The 15,522-nt window shown below is 39.2% G+C and overlaps 1 protein-coding gene across 1 annotated transcript; it reads left to right on the forward strand.

Annotated features, from left to right (window-relative positions):
* The first annotated feature begins 1,490 nt into the window (after nucleotides 1–1,490).
* On the forward strand, nucleotides 1,491–14,962 carry LOC309511193 (lectin BRA-3-like). Its single transcript, XM_082186322.1, has 7 exons — nucleotides 1,491–1,673; nucleotides 5,581–5,682; nucleotides 11,962–12,009; nucleotides 12,146–12,208; nucleotides 12,361–12,518; nucleotides 12,650–12,762; nucleotides 14,683–14,962. Exons 1-7 carry the CDS (start codon nucleotides 1,598–1,600, stop codon nucleotides 14,852–14,854), a joined length of 732 nt encoding a protein of 243 aa, XP_082042448.1. The 5' UTR covers nucleotides 1,491–1,597; the 3' UTR covers nucleotides 14,855–14,962.
* The last annotated feature ends 560 nt before the right edge of the window (nucleotides 14,963–15,522 follow it).

Genomic DNA, 15,522 nt, shown 5'->3' on the forward strand with positions numbered 1-15,522 from the left:
CATGCTCTCGCCACATGAGGCCGGGCATTGTTGTGCACCAGGAGGAACCCAGGACCCACTGCACCAGCATAGGGTTTGACAATGGATCCAAGGATTTCATCCCGATACCTAATGGCAGTCAGGGTGCCAATGTCTAGCCTGCAGAGGTCTGTTCGTCCCTCCATGGATATGCCTCCCCAGACCATCACTGACCCACCACCAAACCGGTCATGCTGAACGATGTTACAGGCAGCATAACATTCTCCACGGCTTCTCCAGACCCTTTCCTGTCTGTCACGTGCTCAGGGTGAACCTGCTCTCATTTGTGAAAACCACAGGGCACCAGTGGCAGACCTGCCAATTCTGGTGTTCAATGGGAAATGCCAATCGAGCTCCCTGGTGCTGGGCAGTGAGCACAGGGCCCACTAGAGGACGTCGGGCCCCCAGGCCACCCTCATGAAGTCTGTTTCTGATTGTTTGGTCAGAGACATTCACACCAGTGGCCTGCTGGAGGTCATTTAGTAGGGCTCTGGCAGTGTTCATCATGTTCCTCCTCGCACAAAGGAGCAGATACCGGTCCTGCTGATGGGTTAAGGACCTTCTACGGCCCTGTCCAGCTCTCCTAGAGTAGCTGTCTGTCTTCCTGGAATCTCCTCCATGCTCTTGAGACTGTGCTGGGAGACACAGCAAACCTTCTGGCAATGGCACGTATTGATGAGCCATCCTGAAGGAGCTGGACTGCCTGCGCAACCTCTGTAGGGTCCAGGTATCGCCTCATGCTACCAGTAGTGACACTGACCCTAGCCAAATGCAAAACTGGTGAAAAACAGTCCGAAAAGATGAGTAGGGAAAAAATGTTAGTGGCCTCCACCTGTAAAACCATTCCTGTTTTGGGGGTTGTCTCACTGTTGCCCATCTAGAGCACCTGCTGTTAATGTCATTAACACTAAACAGCTGAAACTGATTACCAACCCCCTCTGTTACTTAACTGACCAGATCAATATCCCAGGAGTTTAACTGACTTGATGCTATTCTCTGATTAAAAAGTGTTCCCTTTATTTTTTTGAGCAGTGTATATATATATTTAGTATGTGTGTACTTCACTATTATTATAATTTTTCAGTATAATTAAATCATTTTTAAAATCTATTTTAAGAATTTATTTTTAAATTATTTTTGAAGGCTAAAATAACATTCACACATTAAGTCAGTTTTCAAAAATAAAAACATAAAAGTTACTCAAGCTACTTCATAACTACAATTGGACTTTATTTCTTTTTCTTTATTATCTTGAATCCCTTTTAATCCTTTAATTATTCAAATCAATGCTCACTTCGCTCTTCCAGCTAATTAGGTGCCAAGACCTATAGTCAAAAAGTCAAGTCAGTATAGTCAAGTTGCACTCTAAAAATTGTTATTAAGTTAAAGCAGGAGATAAAAACTAATACAAACTTTTTGGCTGTTTACATATTAGTTGCTAGATGTGTTCTTCAGACTCATTACTTTATTATTTCCTGTCTGTATAAATATGAATGACATTTTATGTGACTTCCTTATTCTGGACAAACTCGAGCAGAACTGAAGTCTCAGCGGACACGTCTTCTGTCAGGCTCATGAAATGGATTCAATCTATGAAAATACTGATTTCAAACTTTCAACAGTTTCTTCAGATGAAAAACGCTTTCATTACAAAGGTAAGGCTGGGAATGTCATCAGTATCCATTAGAATTTCTATTTCTAAGATTTTAGCACTGCAGTTACCGTGTAAGGTTTTTTTATGTTCATTCAACAATTACACATTTGTCAGATGCTTTTGTCCAAAGCGGCTTACATTACATTCAAGGTATACATTTTATCTATTCATGTGTTCCCTGGGAATCAAAAGCTGTCAACTCCGACATTTAACCCTCATATTGTGTGTGGGTTAAATTGTGACCCTCCTTAGTTAAAATAACCTGGTTCCCTTCATCTAAGTGGCACAAGATTTTGTGACTTTTTCTACATTATCTATATATACAAACACACAAAAACAGCTTGATTAGGTTGTTCTGAAGGTACCCTTACAAAAAAGAAGTTAATTCAAGTGTTCTATTAGTATACTTCTTTTAAACTAAAAATAAGAAAGTATACTTTCAGTCTACATTTTATATACTTCTCAAAAATATACTTTATGTACTTCTCAGAAACTTGACTTATACTGAGAGAAAAGTCCAAGTATATTTGGCCTGTACTTGAACTCAGTCTTTTGATCGAGATACTTAAAACAGATATTCAGAATTCTGCGTATCTGGATTTTTGTTTAGGCTAGTCCACTGGTAGTGTATAGGAATTAACTTTAATTCTACTTTTCAGGCTAGTTGCACGTGGCCGCCATTTTGGATTTCGGATCAGCGAGTGTGTGCTTAGACACTTCCGGTTTCGCATTACGCCCGGTGCAGGGAGCCGGAGAAAGCCGAAATGTATCTTTTATAGTTGTTTATAGAATCAATTATCACTTAAAATACTACTAAGATATTACTATCACACGACCCAATGGCAAATGCACGGATGCATATTCAGATTAATGAATGAAATACAACTGTTCACGAACAGAAGATTGTATTTGACTCATGCTGCATACACATACGCAATGACAATTATGCCTACTGTAAATATAGAGTTACAACTACGATTAGAGTTGTTTGCATAAAATGCACTGTGAACATTCACACTTTTGTTTAAAATGTTGCCTTTCTTTATGAAACTTACTGACATTCAAGTGTTGATAAAAAAGGATGCATGAAAAGTACAGTTAAATGTATTTTTCAAGTATAAAAAAATGATATCTACATTTGAACAGTGTATACTGCAAGTGTGAAAATAATATTTAAATAGTAAACTATAAGTATAATGTTATGTTCACTTAAGGAAAACTTACAACTATACTTGCAGTATAAACTACTAAACTAATAGTTTACTGAGAGTGCACTTCAGTGTGTACTTTCATAAACTAAAAAATTTACTACTTGTATTAAAGTAGTAAATAAGTAGTTTACTACTCTTACACTTATGTTACACTTAAACATATACTTTTATATACTAAAAGTGGGCCAATTTAGTCCCAAGCAGTATTGAAATAGTACACTTACAAGTTTACTACAAGTACACATTGATATTAGTATACTTACTACATAAAGTATACTTAAAAATATACTTGAACATTACTTAAGTATACTTCATAAAATTAACTTGAAGTATACTTATTTTTCGTAAGGGTATGTAAAAAACAAAAACAAAAAAAAAGTCACACTCTTGGTGTCTGGGGTCAAAAAACAAAACAAAAAACAAAACAATAAATGCAGGATAAATCTGAAATTTTTTACACAGATAGACCACAAATGCAATGTAGAACAGACATGCTCACACACACACACACACACACACACACACACACACACACACACACACACACACACACACACACACACACACACACACAAATCAGCCACAAATGCAGAACACAGATGAAGGGGTGAGATAATGCATGCACATAGACAGACAGACACACACACACACACACACACACACACACACACACACACACAAATCAGCCACAAATGCAGAACACAGATGAAGGGGTGAGATAATGCATGCACATAGACAGACAGACAGACACACACACACACACACACACACACACACACACACACACACACACACACACACACAGGTGTGACTGCTACAGATAACTTTTATCAAATTTAGCAAATGAAATCATCCACAAATGCAGGACACATAGGCGGAGTTTGACATTCGAGCCAGGGGGGGCAACAAAAAAAAAAAAATCATTGTAGCAGCTGGGACCTATAGAAGCTTGTTTCCGCCACTGAATAATAAATAAATAATAATAATTGCGACCCCTATAAAGTCGCAAAATGGGAGATATAAAGTCAGAATTGCGTGATATAAAGTCGCAATTGGGAGATATAAAGTCAGAATTGCGTGATATAAAGTCGCAATTGCGTGTTATAAAGTCAGAATTGTGAGATATAAACTATTCTGAGGTAAAAAAAAAAAAAAGTCCGTCTTTTTTTCCCTTAGAATTGGACTTTTTATCTCACAATTGCGACATCACATCTCGCAATTCTGACTTTATTTCTCAGAGATATAAAGTCAGAATTGCGTGAAATAAAGTCGCAATTGCGTGTTATAAAGTCAGAATTGCGTGATATAAAGTCGCAATTGCGAGAAAAAAAGTCAGAATTCTGACTTTATAACACGCAATTGCTACTTTATTTCACGCAATTCTGACTTTATATCTCTGAGAAATAAAGTCAGAATTGCGAGATGTCGCAATTGTGAGATAAAAAGTCGCAATTATCTTTTAAAATGTTTTATTTTGTGGCGGAAACAAGCTTCCAGCTTAAGCAGTTATTTGGCAGAGAAATAAAACGTACAGACCTAGACATTGTCCAGAGTAGTGCAACAGTAATTTTCGTTTTTTGCGTCCTGCATATGCGTCGAAAATGGTCTCAGGTGAGAGCATGGGGTGAGAGCTTGGCCGTAATGTCGCTTTCGATGTGAAGTCACATGACCCAGAGCCCCGAATTTTTTTTTTTTTTTTTTACTAAAGCAGTAGGCCTATATGAAATCAGATGTATTACCTACCACTATTTAGTTGTTTTGTGTTATTTAAAATATTTATAATATATCTTTTTTTTTTAAACAATGCAAAAAAAAATTTTTGTTGAAAAAAATGCAATTACCCGTTTCACCAGGGGGGGCAATGCTCCCCCTGCCCCCCGCAAACTCCGCGCCTGGCAGGACATATGTGATGAGGTTCTGTGTTTTGAAGGGAGAAGACAGGGTCAGCGTGACTGGGACTCGTATGTTTTATTGTGAAAACTCAAAACAATAAACAGAAATAAAAGGTGCGCAGACAGCGCATTCACTGTAGCCACAGCACAAAACAATCTAACGTTAAGATGTGTCCCATCAAGCTGAACATTCAAAAGACATTAATATATTGAGATCACTGAGTCTGAGGTTTTTGTAACTTCCTACATATTTCTTTTTGTGTTTAGTTCCCATGACACACTGCTTTCTCATTCTCAGTATAAAGCAACTATGTTTTTTTTTTTTGTTTTTTTTTTATTGCATATATTTGTTTTACTATAGATATATTTATGCTCTATTGGTATAATGCATAAATCCTTTTAATTACTTAAACAATTTGTACGGAGCCCATCAAATAAATAGATGAAAAAAAAAAAAAAAAACATAGTTGCTTTATACTGAGAATGAGAAAGCAGTGTGTCATGGGAACTAAACACAAAAAGAAATATGTAGGAAGTTACAAAAACCTCAGACTCAGTGATCTCAATGTATTAATGTCTTTTGAATGTTCAGCTTATTACTATATATATATAGTGGCCACAATTATTATAATTTGTTTTAGGTGCCCCCCCAGGCCTAATAAAGATTGCTTATTCTGCCTTTTTTAAATACAGAAAAGTAACAATGTTTGTTTTAATGTTAAAAGGATCTGTGAATGTTTTTAATCAACGTTGTACTATTGAATCATGCTGGAATTCAGTCATCACATTTGATTTCTAATCACAGGGAATCAAGTTACTTCCTCAAAGCGGACTAAAGTTCTTCTGATCGCCCTCGGTGTCTCTCTTGTTTTGGCTCTTGGAGGTCTGAGTGTTCTGGGGTTCATGTGTGAGTATAATTCTTGCTCTATTTGATCTTTGCTCTGATGATAACAGACACATTTAAGGCAGTTATACACTTATACAAGAGTTATGGTACAGCTTATTGATTGATTTCCTGTGGGTTGAAATTGTTAACACTTGACAGATATAAAGCTGATAAAAAAATTACCCAGAGGCACCAGCGGGCTTTTATAGACTACATTAAAACAACCTCTCATTTGTTTAGAGTCTTCTGCATCAGACTCTGAGAGAGAGCTCTTAGAAAAGTACCAGAGAGTTAAAAACTGGGACTGTGACAATCGTATACATGAACTTGAATTAAATATTGTTTGGCCAATTAGAAACAAGTATTTGATCTTGCTGTAAAGTGTAACAACAATCACCAGGCCGCTGGCGCCCTCTGCAGGCATTTGTTATAGGCTAATTCATGGCACGGATTCAACAACACCATCCCTGCATCTCAATGTTCATACTATCCATCCTAAACAGTAGATGAGATTAGAATAAGTGTGTCCCAAAGCATAGTATGTTGAAAAGAGTATGCCAGAAGTCCCCGGATGGTCTACTATTCTAAAGGCAATTGCCCACTACCCAATTGCGCTTTGGAGGAGGAACTACAAACACAAGTAAAAAGTGTTAAAAAAAACTACAAAACATGCCGGATTTGCGCGACCGACTGTGGGAGGTTTAGATAAAGGTTTGAGTGACTAATCCAAGTTTAACCTGCTAAAAAATATGTATATTTAATGTTATCCGTGTTATACTTAATCTGCAATAACAATGTTGACTTTTATAAAGATCCGTTCTGCATTAATATGAGGAGAGTCTCCGCATGAAAGACCCGCGACTGCAGATCAACGTGCTGGTAGGAAATGAAATGTGGAGGATTTTATCTTTGACAAGATGAATGACAGTTTGCGTCACAGTTGGAGTGACAGAGAGCAACCGTTAAAGACGCATTTGTACGACGTGATAGTATGTCCCAAAGCTTGTCTACTCTTAGAATAGAATAGATCTTTATTGTCATTGTAATCAATACAACGAAATTTAAAAGTGCTCTCCAGTCAATGCATCCATCAGTAAGTAGATAAAAATGTATATAAAATAAAATATATTTAAAAACAAATATTTTCCTATAACCCCCCCCCCCCCCCCCCCCCCCCCCCACACACACACACACACACACACACACACATATACATACACACACAATCTAACAGACGTGCCTATTTTGTTATTTAATAGCAGCATTGAGAGTTGTTATTGCAGTAGGGTAAAAACTATGTTTAAACCTATTTGTCCTTGTATTAGCTGATCTGTACCGTCTGCCTGAAGGCAAGAGTTCAAACAGTGAGTGACCAGGATGGTGGGTGTCCTTTATAATGTTCTGGGCTTTTTTGAGACAACGTGACCTGTGTAGTTCTTCCAATGTGGGGAGAGGGCAGCCAACAATCCTTTGAGCTGTGTTGATGACCCCCTGGAGAATTTTTCTCTGAGCCGCTGTGCAGCTGGTGTACCATATGCAAATGCAGTACGTCAGTACGCTCTCAATTGAGGCACGGTAGAAAGACACCAGCAGCGATTGTGTAATGTTATTCCTCCTGAGTATTCTCAGGAAGTACAATCTCTGCTTGGACTTTTTCAGCAGCTCATAAGTATTAACGCCCCAGGATAGGCTCTTCTCAATGTGGACTCCCAGGAAGCGGAAATCTGCTACCCTCTCCACACAGTCCCCATTGATGTATAATGATGGGATCTCTGTTGTCTTCCTCCTGTAATCTATGACAAGTTCTTTAGTTTTTGAGGTGTTGAGGATCAAGTTGTTGGCCTTGCACCATGTTGACAGCTGCTCCACCTCATCTCTGTAGGCCAACTCATCCCCCCCCCTAGAGATGAGCCCCACCACTGTGGTGTCATCCGCAAACTTCACCATGGTGTTACAATGATGGACAGCGGAACAGTCGTGCGTGTAGATAGAGTACAGTAAGGGACTCAGCACACAGCCCTGGGGAGAGCCGGTACTGAGGCTTAGGACTGTGGATGTGTGGTGGCCCACTCTGACCTGTTGCCTGCGGTCAGTGAGAAAGCTATTAATCCACATGCAGAGGGTGTGTGGAAGTCCCAAGTCTGCCAGTTTGACCACCAGTTTGTGTGGGAGGATGGTGTTAAAAGCAGAGCTATAATCCACAAAGAGCATCCGCACATAGCTCCCCTGCTGCTCCAGGTGTGATAGGCCAGTATGGAGTGCTATGGCTATGGCGTCCTCTGTGGATCGGTTCGCTCTATAGGCAAACTGGTGAGGGTCAAGGCTGCGGGGCAGAGCTGCTGTGATGTAACTACGGACCAGTTTCTCAAAGCACTTCATCACCACAGGGGTGAGTGCTACTGGTCGATAGTCGTTAAGGCTAGAGATGTGATGTTTCTTGGGCAGGGGAACTATGGTCGAGGATTTCAGACAGGGTGGTACAGTAGACTGTGCCAGGGACTGGTTGAAGATCTTTGTAAAGATTCCAGCCAGCTGATCTGCACAGTCTTTCAGCACACGTCCCGGGATGCCATCCGGACCAGCTGCCTTCCTCGGGTTGATGGCCCGCAGCGCGCGCCTCACCTCATGCTCTTCAATTGTGAGGTTTATGCCGCTGTGGGCCATGTGGTGTAGTGGTGCCGTCTCTGGTGCTGTAGCTTCAAAACGGGCAAAGAAGATGTTGAGCTCCTCTGCCAGTGCGGGGTCACCCTCCACAGCCCCAAAGTTGGTCCTGTAGTTGGTCAGATGCTGAACTCCCTGCCACACCTGCCTGCTGTTGTTACTGCTCAGATGGCTCTCTATCCTCCTCCTGTAGGCTGCCTTGGCCTCAGTGATGCCCCTCTTCAGGTTGGCTCGGGCTGTGCTATAGAGATCTATGTTGTCGGACCTCCAGGCGGTATCCCTCTCTTTTAGCAGCTGCTGGACCTCCCGTGTCATCCAGGGCTTCTGGTTGGGGTATACCCGAATGTGTTTGTTCACTGTGACAGTCTCTGTGCAGTTCTTAACCCTCTGGGGACCAAAAACGCGCCCGCGCGTTTTGCTCGTTTTTTTTTTTAGCAATGAAAAATAAACACAAAATGCTCTGTTAATTTTGATCTTTCATTTTCGTGTAATACATCAATCGATCCTGTTCAGTTTCTATTTTTTTTCTGTATACTCACAATACAAATAAAGTGTTTTGCTTTTTGACAAATAAAGAAAAACTAACATGATGCTATTTCTGCCTTCTCTCTGTCAGTAAACTCCCATTTGAAACGCGTTCGAAAATTATCTATAACTCCGCGAAAATTCAGTCAAACAGGCAAACAGACCCACGGGCATAAAGCTTGAGATCGCAGCTTTTAAATGAAGTAATTTATATAAAAAACAAATATTATCAGCTTCTGTAATCTGTATAAAAAGAGAGCGACTCCAGTCGAGCTCATTAGGAGCCATTCAAAAGTAATTTGACCACGCCCCGGAGAGCGCGTGCTATTCAAACGCAAATTCTGAGAACCATTTCAGTCTGTGAAACGCCCCCACATCAGCTGTAAACAAAGAGGCATAATATAGCCTACCTTATGGAGAAAATTTTCCGTGCTGATATGAGGAGCAGATGCCGCTGAGGAGTGAGGTAGGCTAAGTTATCCTTTCTCAAGTGTTAATGTGGAATAACGTTATGGAATAACGTTGTAGGCTTATGTAAACAAAAAGATGAATCGCGTTTCTATAATATGAATCGCGTTTCTGTGAGATGATTGAAGGGTACATATTTGTAAAGAGTGTTTAGCCTAAATATGAATCGCGCGTCTGTGTGTGAAAGAATAAACTGCTTTTACAGTTACAGTTACTGCGTTACAGTTAGGCGAAGTATGAAAGACAACATTTTGTTGACTAGATTTGGGTACAGTTTTTACTGTAGAATATACTGTCACATCAAATAAGCTTTTCTGCTCATATAGCCTATATAAAATACTATTTTGTCAAAAATAAAGTCATAGACTAAGATGTTCCAATGTTGGCTATATTCAAACTAATGAATACATATGATAAAATGTAGGCCTATAATCTTTTTTTTTTTTTTTTTTTTACAAAGAAAGAGTACTTTTTTGCAGAAATATTGCTGAAATTGTAATTATTGTTGTAATTGTAACCTTTTTAATAAAATAGCAAAACATATTTACAAGATAGATGTAAGCAAAATCTTAAATGGTCAATATAAGTCTTCTTCAAAATATATATTTTGTCTTTGCATTGTGGCTCAGTCAGTGTCACACCTGAATGAATGGCTAATTATGCAGAGTCATTATGCAGAGTGGGTGGGACTAAGGTGTAAACTACTCCTCCCCCTCGCATATTGGCTTTCCAAGCAAAACCTGTTTTACACCATTTAAATCAATGTATTTTTTTTTGTGAACGATAAAGCAAGACTATTTTCACATAATTTTGAAGCTAGAACTGAAAGGGACAACATCCATTAGTCAAAAGTCTTGTGGGCACATATTTTGTATGAGTTTTGTGGTCTTATTTCAGCAACTTTCATTTTTATTTTTTTTAATAACCACGCATAAACATTATTCTCTTAAAAATACAAACATCTACATACATGTTGCTCGCATATTATGGTAGGCCTGTTTGTGCTATATAGAGTGAATTTACACCTTTGCCATTAACATGTTTATAAATAACTGAAAAAAGCACAAATGTCAGAGCATGTCAGAACATCTCAAGGGCCCCAAAAACAGCTTGGTCCCCAGAGGGTTAATATAGCACAGAACACTGTCTGCGAACACCTCCAGGTCCTGATTTTCAAAAACCTCCCAGTTGGTCCTCTCAAAGCAGTCCTGCAGCTGTTGGTAGGCACCCTCTGGCCATGTGACAACGGTCTTTATGGTGACAGGAGCAGTTTTCCTGATGGGGGCATATGCAGGGATTAAAAACAAGGACAAGTGGTCGGACTGGCCCAGGTGTGGTAGTGGTCTGGCCCTGTAACCCAGTTTGATGTTGGAATATACCTTGTCCAGGATGTTATCTCCCCTCGTAGCACATTTAACATGCTGATGGAATTTAGGGAGTGCTGTCTTTAAGTCTGCATGATTAAAATCCCCTGCTATAATGTGCACCGCATCAGGATACATACTCTGCTTATTGGTAATGCTTGCATGCAAAAGTTCAATAGCTGAGCTAGCATTAGCATCCGGTGGAATGTAAACAGCCGTTATTATGATCACAGTGAACTCCCTTGGGAGATAGATGGGTCTGCATTTAACAGTTAGATATTCCAGATCTGAGGAACAGTGACTATCTATAGTCACTGTGTTAGTACACCAGCTATTGTTTACATACACACAAAGCCCCCCTCCCCTGCTCTTACCGGAGTTTTCTGTTCTGTCATGGCGCTGTGTGATGTAGCCTGCTAGCTCAATGGCAGAATCTGGGATAAATTGGTGAAGCCAGGTCTCCGTGATGAGCATAATGCACGCATTTTCAATATGTTGTTTGATGCAGTCTGTAGCCTCAATTCATCCATCTTGTTTGCAAGTGATCTTGCATTTGTGAGAAAGAGGCTAGGTAGCGGTGGTTTGAACGGCTGCCTCCGTAGCCTTTTTAGCACGCCCGCCCTGCAGCCTCTCTTTTGCCTTCTTTCTCTCCGCCGTCTGCGCCTCCTCCCTGCTGGGATGATAATCCATGGAGAGCCGGGGCTCCTCGCTAACGACACTGGAATAGTGTGTGTGCGAAGAAACTCTCTTGTTACGGCCTGTTCATAACATAATCCGATTTTAAGGAGATCATGCCGACTGTAGGTGTTATTTGCTCGACATAACGAACACAAAGAACATGCAAAAAGAAACGTCATGTACAAAAACAGGTATAAATTGCAACGACCGGTTAGACACTGAGCTGCTGCAACTGTGTGCGCCGCCATCTTTGCTTCTTTGCTTTGCTTCTTCTGCTACACATTCAAAAGTATCTACTTTTTCTTCACAAAAAGAGTTGCCTACATACCTTTAGGGCGTACTATAAGTAGGCGAATTGAGATGCAGCACATCACTCCAGCCATTAGCACCAGATTACCACACTCCGCCCACTCACCCCAGTTCTGTGCAGGTGAAGACTTGTGATGAAACAAGTCTCAATAACTGCTGCTTCTCACCACTGATTATTGAGAGGAAATCGTGTAGTTGCTGGCTGCAGTAACAGCCCCCAGTGTCCTAAAAACAGGGCTTTCTGAACTATAAATAAATAAATCAAATACATCTGCAATTGTTTTTCTCTAATCAGATGTCAGTGTTTCAATGCCACTTTCTGCCCAGGAGACCAACAGCACAAGTGAGTAAAATATATTTAATGCACCCAATAGGCCTATAACATTTCATTAACCGCTTGTAAAGAGAAATTACATGATTTTGTCTCTTTTATTTTATTTTTATTTTTATTTTATGTTATTCATAACTTTCTGTATCAGTCATGGTGAGAGAGCTCACAGACAACTACACCAGAGTTAAAGAGGAACTGTTCTTTTACAAAGGTGAGCTATTTCTCTTCTAGACACATGACACAGGCTTTGACAAAGTGTTTGAATATTTCTGCACATTAAACCAAACTTTGATTAAATTAAAAAATTTTATGATCTGAAGAATATATAATTTTCATATGTTTTTGTTTTTATTATTATTTCAGCATTCACAGCTCAGTGTTTGAACCGTGACATGAAGTTGAGAGATTGGGGTGGAAAGTTCTACTACTTCAGCTCTGAAAAACTGAACTGGTCAAGCAGTCGTGCTTTCTGTGTTTCAAAAGGAGCCGATCTGGTGACCATAACCAGCCAATCAGAACAGGTAAGACAACTATACTGCAGAATTTTGAACCAAATAAAAAGGTACAATAATATGTTTTATTACAGAATCACACCTCACCACTGAATTTTTTGTTTTATATAATTGTGAATTATGTACATTTCCTCTATTAGATGTTTCTGAACTCTGAAATAAAAGACCAGTATTGGATTGGTCTCAATGATCTGCAAACTGAAGGATGCTGGGTTTGGGTGAATAACCAAACTCTCACTGAAACTGGAGTACAGTAAGAACTCTGTCTGCAATTGTTTGTTAATCAGTGTAACACTGTTCTACTACAGGAAAGAACTATATTTTACAACAGCGGTTTTCAAAGTGAGGTCCGTGACCAATTGCCAGGGGGTACCATATATATATGATCAATGTATTTATTGTTTTTGCAGATACAGTGTACAGAAGTGGTTCACTATAAAAGTTAATCTTTTCTGTTCTTAGCCTCTTATTTTTAGACCGAAAATTGTCCGTATTGCAATGGCCAGGGGTTTCAGTGCCGATGCAAAAAGTAGCGGAGGCCAAGGACACCCCTGCCTGGTTCCTCTTGATAAAGTAAATTGTGAAGACAAATCAGAATTAGTTTGGAGAGCTGCAGATGGATTTTAATATAACATATGAATCATGTCAAATAAATTTTGGACCAAAATTCATTTTCGCAGAACTGCCAACAAGTAAAGCCATTCTACTCATTGCTTTTTCTGCATCTAGAGAAAGTGCAATCACCGGGGAGTATACTTGTTTTGCAAAGAATATGATATTCAAAAGCCTCTTTATGTTGTCAAAAGAGGACCTATTTTTAATAAATCCAGTCTGATATATATGGATAAAGTTTGGTAAGACTTTAGGAGGGAATGGAGACGTAACATCCCACCACCACTATTGCTGTACCCGCTGGGCGCCTCAGCAAAAAGCAAATGTGCTTTGTATCCGCTTCCTTATTTATACCCGCGCTGTGGGGTGGAGCACAAGATGCAAATCTCTCACGCCAATTTAGCGAGATAAAAACGTCTGTGACGTCGACGTTACGTAAACTAATAGTTTAGCATCCAAATACATGCGAATATGGAAACATTTGGATTTGTGCCGAATGAGAGAGGAGCCCAACGGCAGTTTCGGTTTCGTTTTAAATAATAGTCAAATGAATGCGGTTTGTAATTACTATTAATTAATTAATTAATTAATTAGTGTAATGACACTATTTGTTTTACAGGCTATTTATCTTTTTCATTCTTGTTTTGTTCTGAATTACGTTAAATTGAAAAGGATTTGTTGTTGAGTGAGGGGGAAATAAAATACATGATTATAATGTTTGTAAACATTTCATTTTATTTAACAGTATTTAACATTATTTTTTAATGTAATAATGCAACTGATACACCTGTCACCAGCTGGAGTGCCCTTGAGAGCCACAAGAGGGCACTCCACACCAGACTATTATCACTCCCTCACAAATTACATTTCCCATAACTCACTGCCCGGACTCATCATCACTGATTGCATTCACCTGTGTCTCATCACCCTGTTAGTCTCAGCCTATTTATACTATGCACTCATTCACTCACTGCGGAGTTTTGTATGTTGTTGCACTGCATTTCCGAGCGGTTTCCCTGGTTTCATGTCTCTTGGTTTTTTTGATTTTTTTTTTGCCTGTTCTGTGGATTACTCTTTTGCCTCTGACCTTTGTTTGTTTTTGTTTGTTTTTGTTTGTTTGTTTGTTTGTTTGTTTGTTTGTTTGGACGGCCTACCTGTGGATTGCCCCTTAATTAAAGCTGCATTTGGATCTCAACCTTTGTGTCTCGGAGCAGTTCGTAACAACACCGATCCGATTTATGCATTTAAAAAAATTAAAAAAAATCTCTCAACAACTTGCACTTGACCTATAGTGCGACTACTTGGGTGCAACTGATTTTCCAGAAAATGCTGTTACTGAAAAATGCATATTTACAAATGGGGACCATTTGGACCAATAAAACAAGCATATTGTGTTCATTACTTTTTAACTGAGAGGGTCCTTGAACATTTTCTACCCTAAAGGGTTCCTGGCCCCAACAAGTTTGAGAACCCCTGTTTTACATGAACTAGGTTTTCCTTAAAATATTATCAAAAGGAAGAATATGGTTTTAACCCTGACCACCTGTTTCTGCTATTGAAGGTTTTGGTTCCAGAGGGTCTCAGAGAAAAGTGAACCTGATAACTGGAGAGGAAACGACGCCAATGGAGAGAACTGTGCTGTTGTGACAAGTTCTAACAACTACAGTTGGTTTGATGTTTCCTGCAATTTTATGTATAAGTTTATCTGTGAAAAGAAAGTCCTCCATCAGTGATATTTCATAAAAGAGTTCTAGTTTCATGCACATGTATAGAAAAGAAAAACATCATGTCTTCTTTTGGATTTGTTTGCTTATTCAGTTAAAATGCTGTAAAATGTATGCATTTGGGGGGGGGGGGGGGGGGGGGGGGGGGGCATGTTACGCTTCTGCATAACAGCATTATAAGGATGAGATGTTTTTTTTTTAAATATTCTGTGTGAAACTGTGCTGTGGTCAGCAGATGACATTGTACTTCTGAGACGTTCCTACTGTATGTGCTAGCTATAAGTAGCCTATAAATAAAAAATATATATTGACAAGATCTGTTTTGAGTATGCATCTATAATAACTGTTAGAAATAAACCTTTAAAGTTAGAACAAAAACATTTTATGATGTTTAAAACTACAGCACTTAAATGTGTAGCATTCCCAAAACTCCCGACCCAATTACTTCTTGTGTCTAGGAAATGATAAAAGAAATTCAGCGACAAGTGGGACGAACATTTAAACGTCTCATTAGTTATATATCAGTAGATTACACAGGTATTTTAACTCGGCAGCACTTTCAATTAATCACTGATAACCCCTTAATTTGCCTTCATCTCATGCCTGAATTTAAACAGTGCCATTTTACTGTTGCCTTTTTAAAGCCACAATGCTGAAGGAAAGGAAAAGTGGCAAAA

Source organism: Leuciscus leuciscus, assembly GCF_965113295.1.
Source record: "Leuciscus leuciscus genome assembly, chromosome: 12".
NCBI classification, from domain to species: Eukaryota; Metazoa; Chordata; class Actinopteri; order Cypriniformes; family Leuciscidae; genus Leuciscus; species Leuciscus leuciscus.

Coding starts and splice junctions, on each gene's coding strand:
- LOC309511193 (XM_082186322.1), top strand. CDS start 1,598: ATGGATTCAATCTATGAAAATACTGATTTCAAACTTTCAACAGTTTCT. Junction 12,209..12,360: donor GGAACTGTTCTTTTACAAAG/GTGAGCTATTTC, acceptor TTATTATTTCAG/CATTCACAGCTCAGTGTTTG. Junction 12,763..14,682: donor CTCACTGAAACTGGAGTACA/GTAAGAACTCTG, acceptor CTGCTATTGAAG/GTTTTGGTTCCAGAGGGTCT.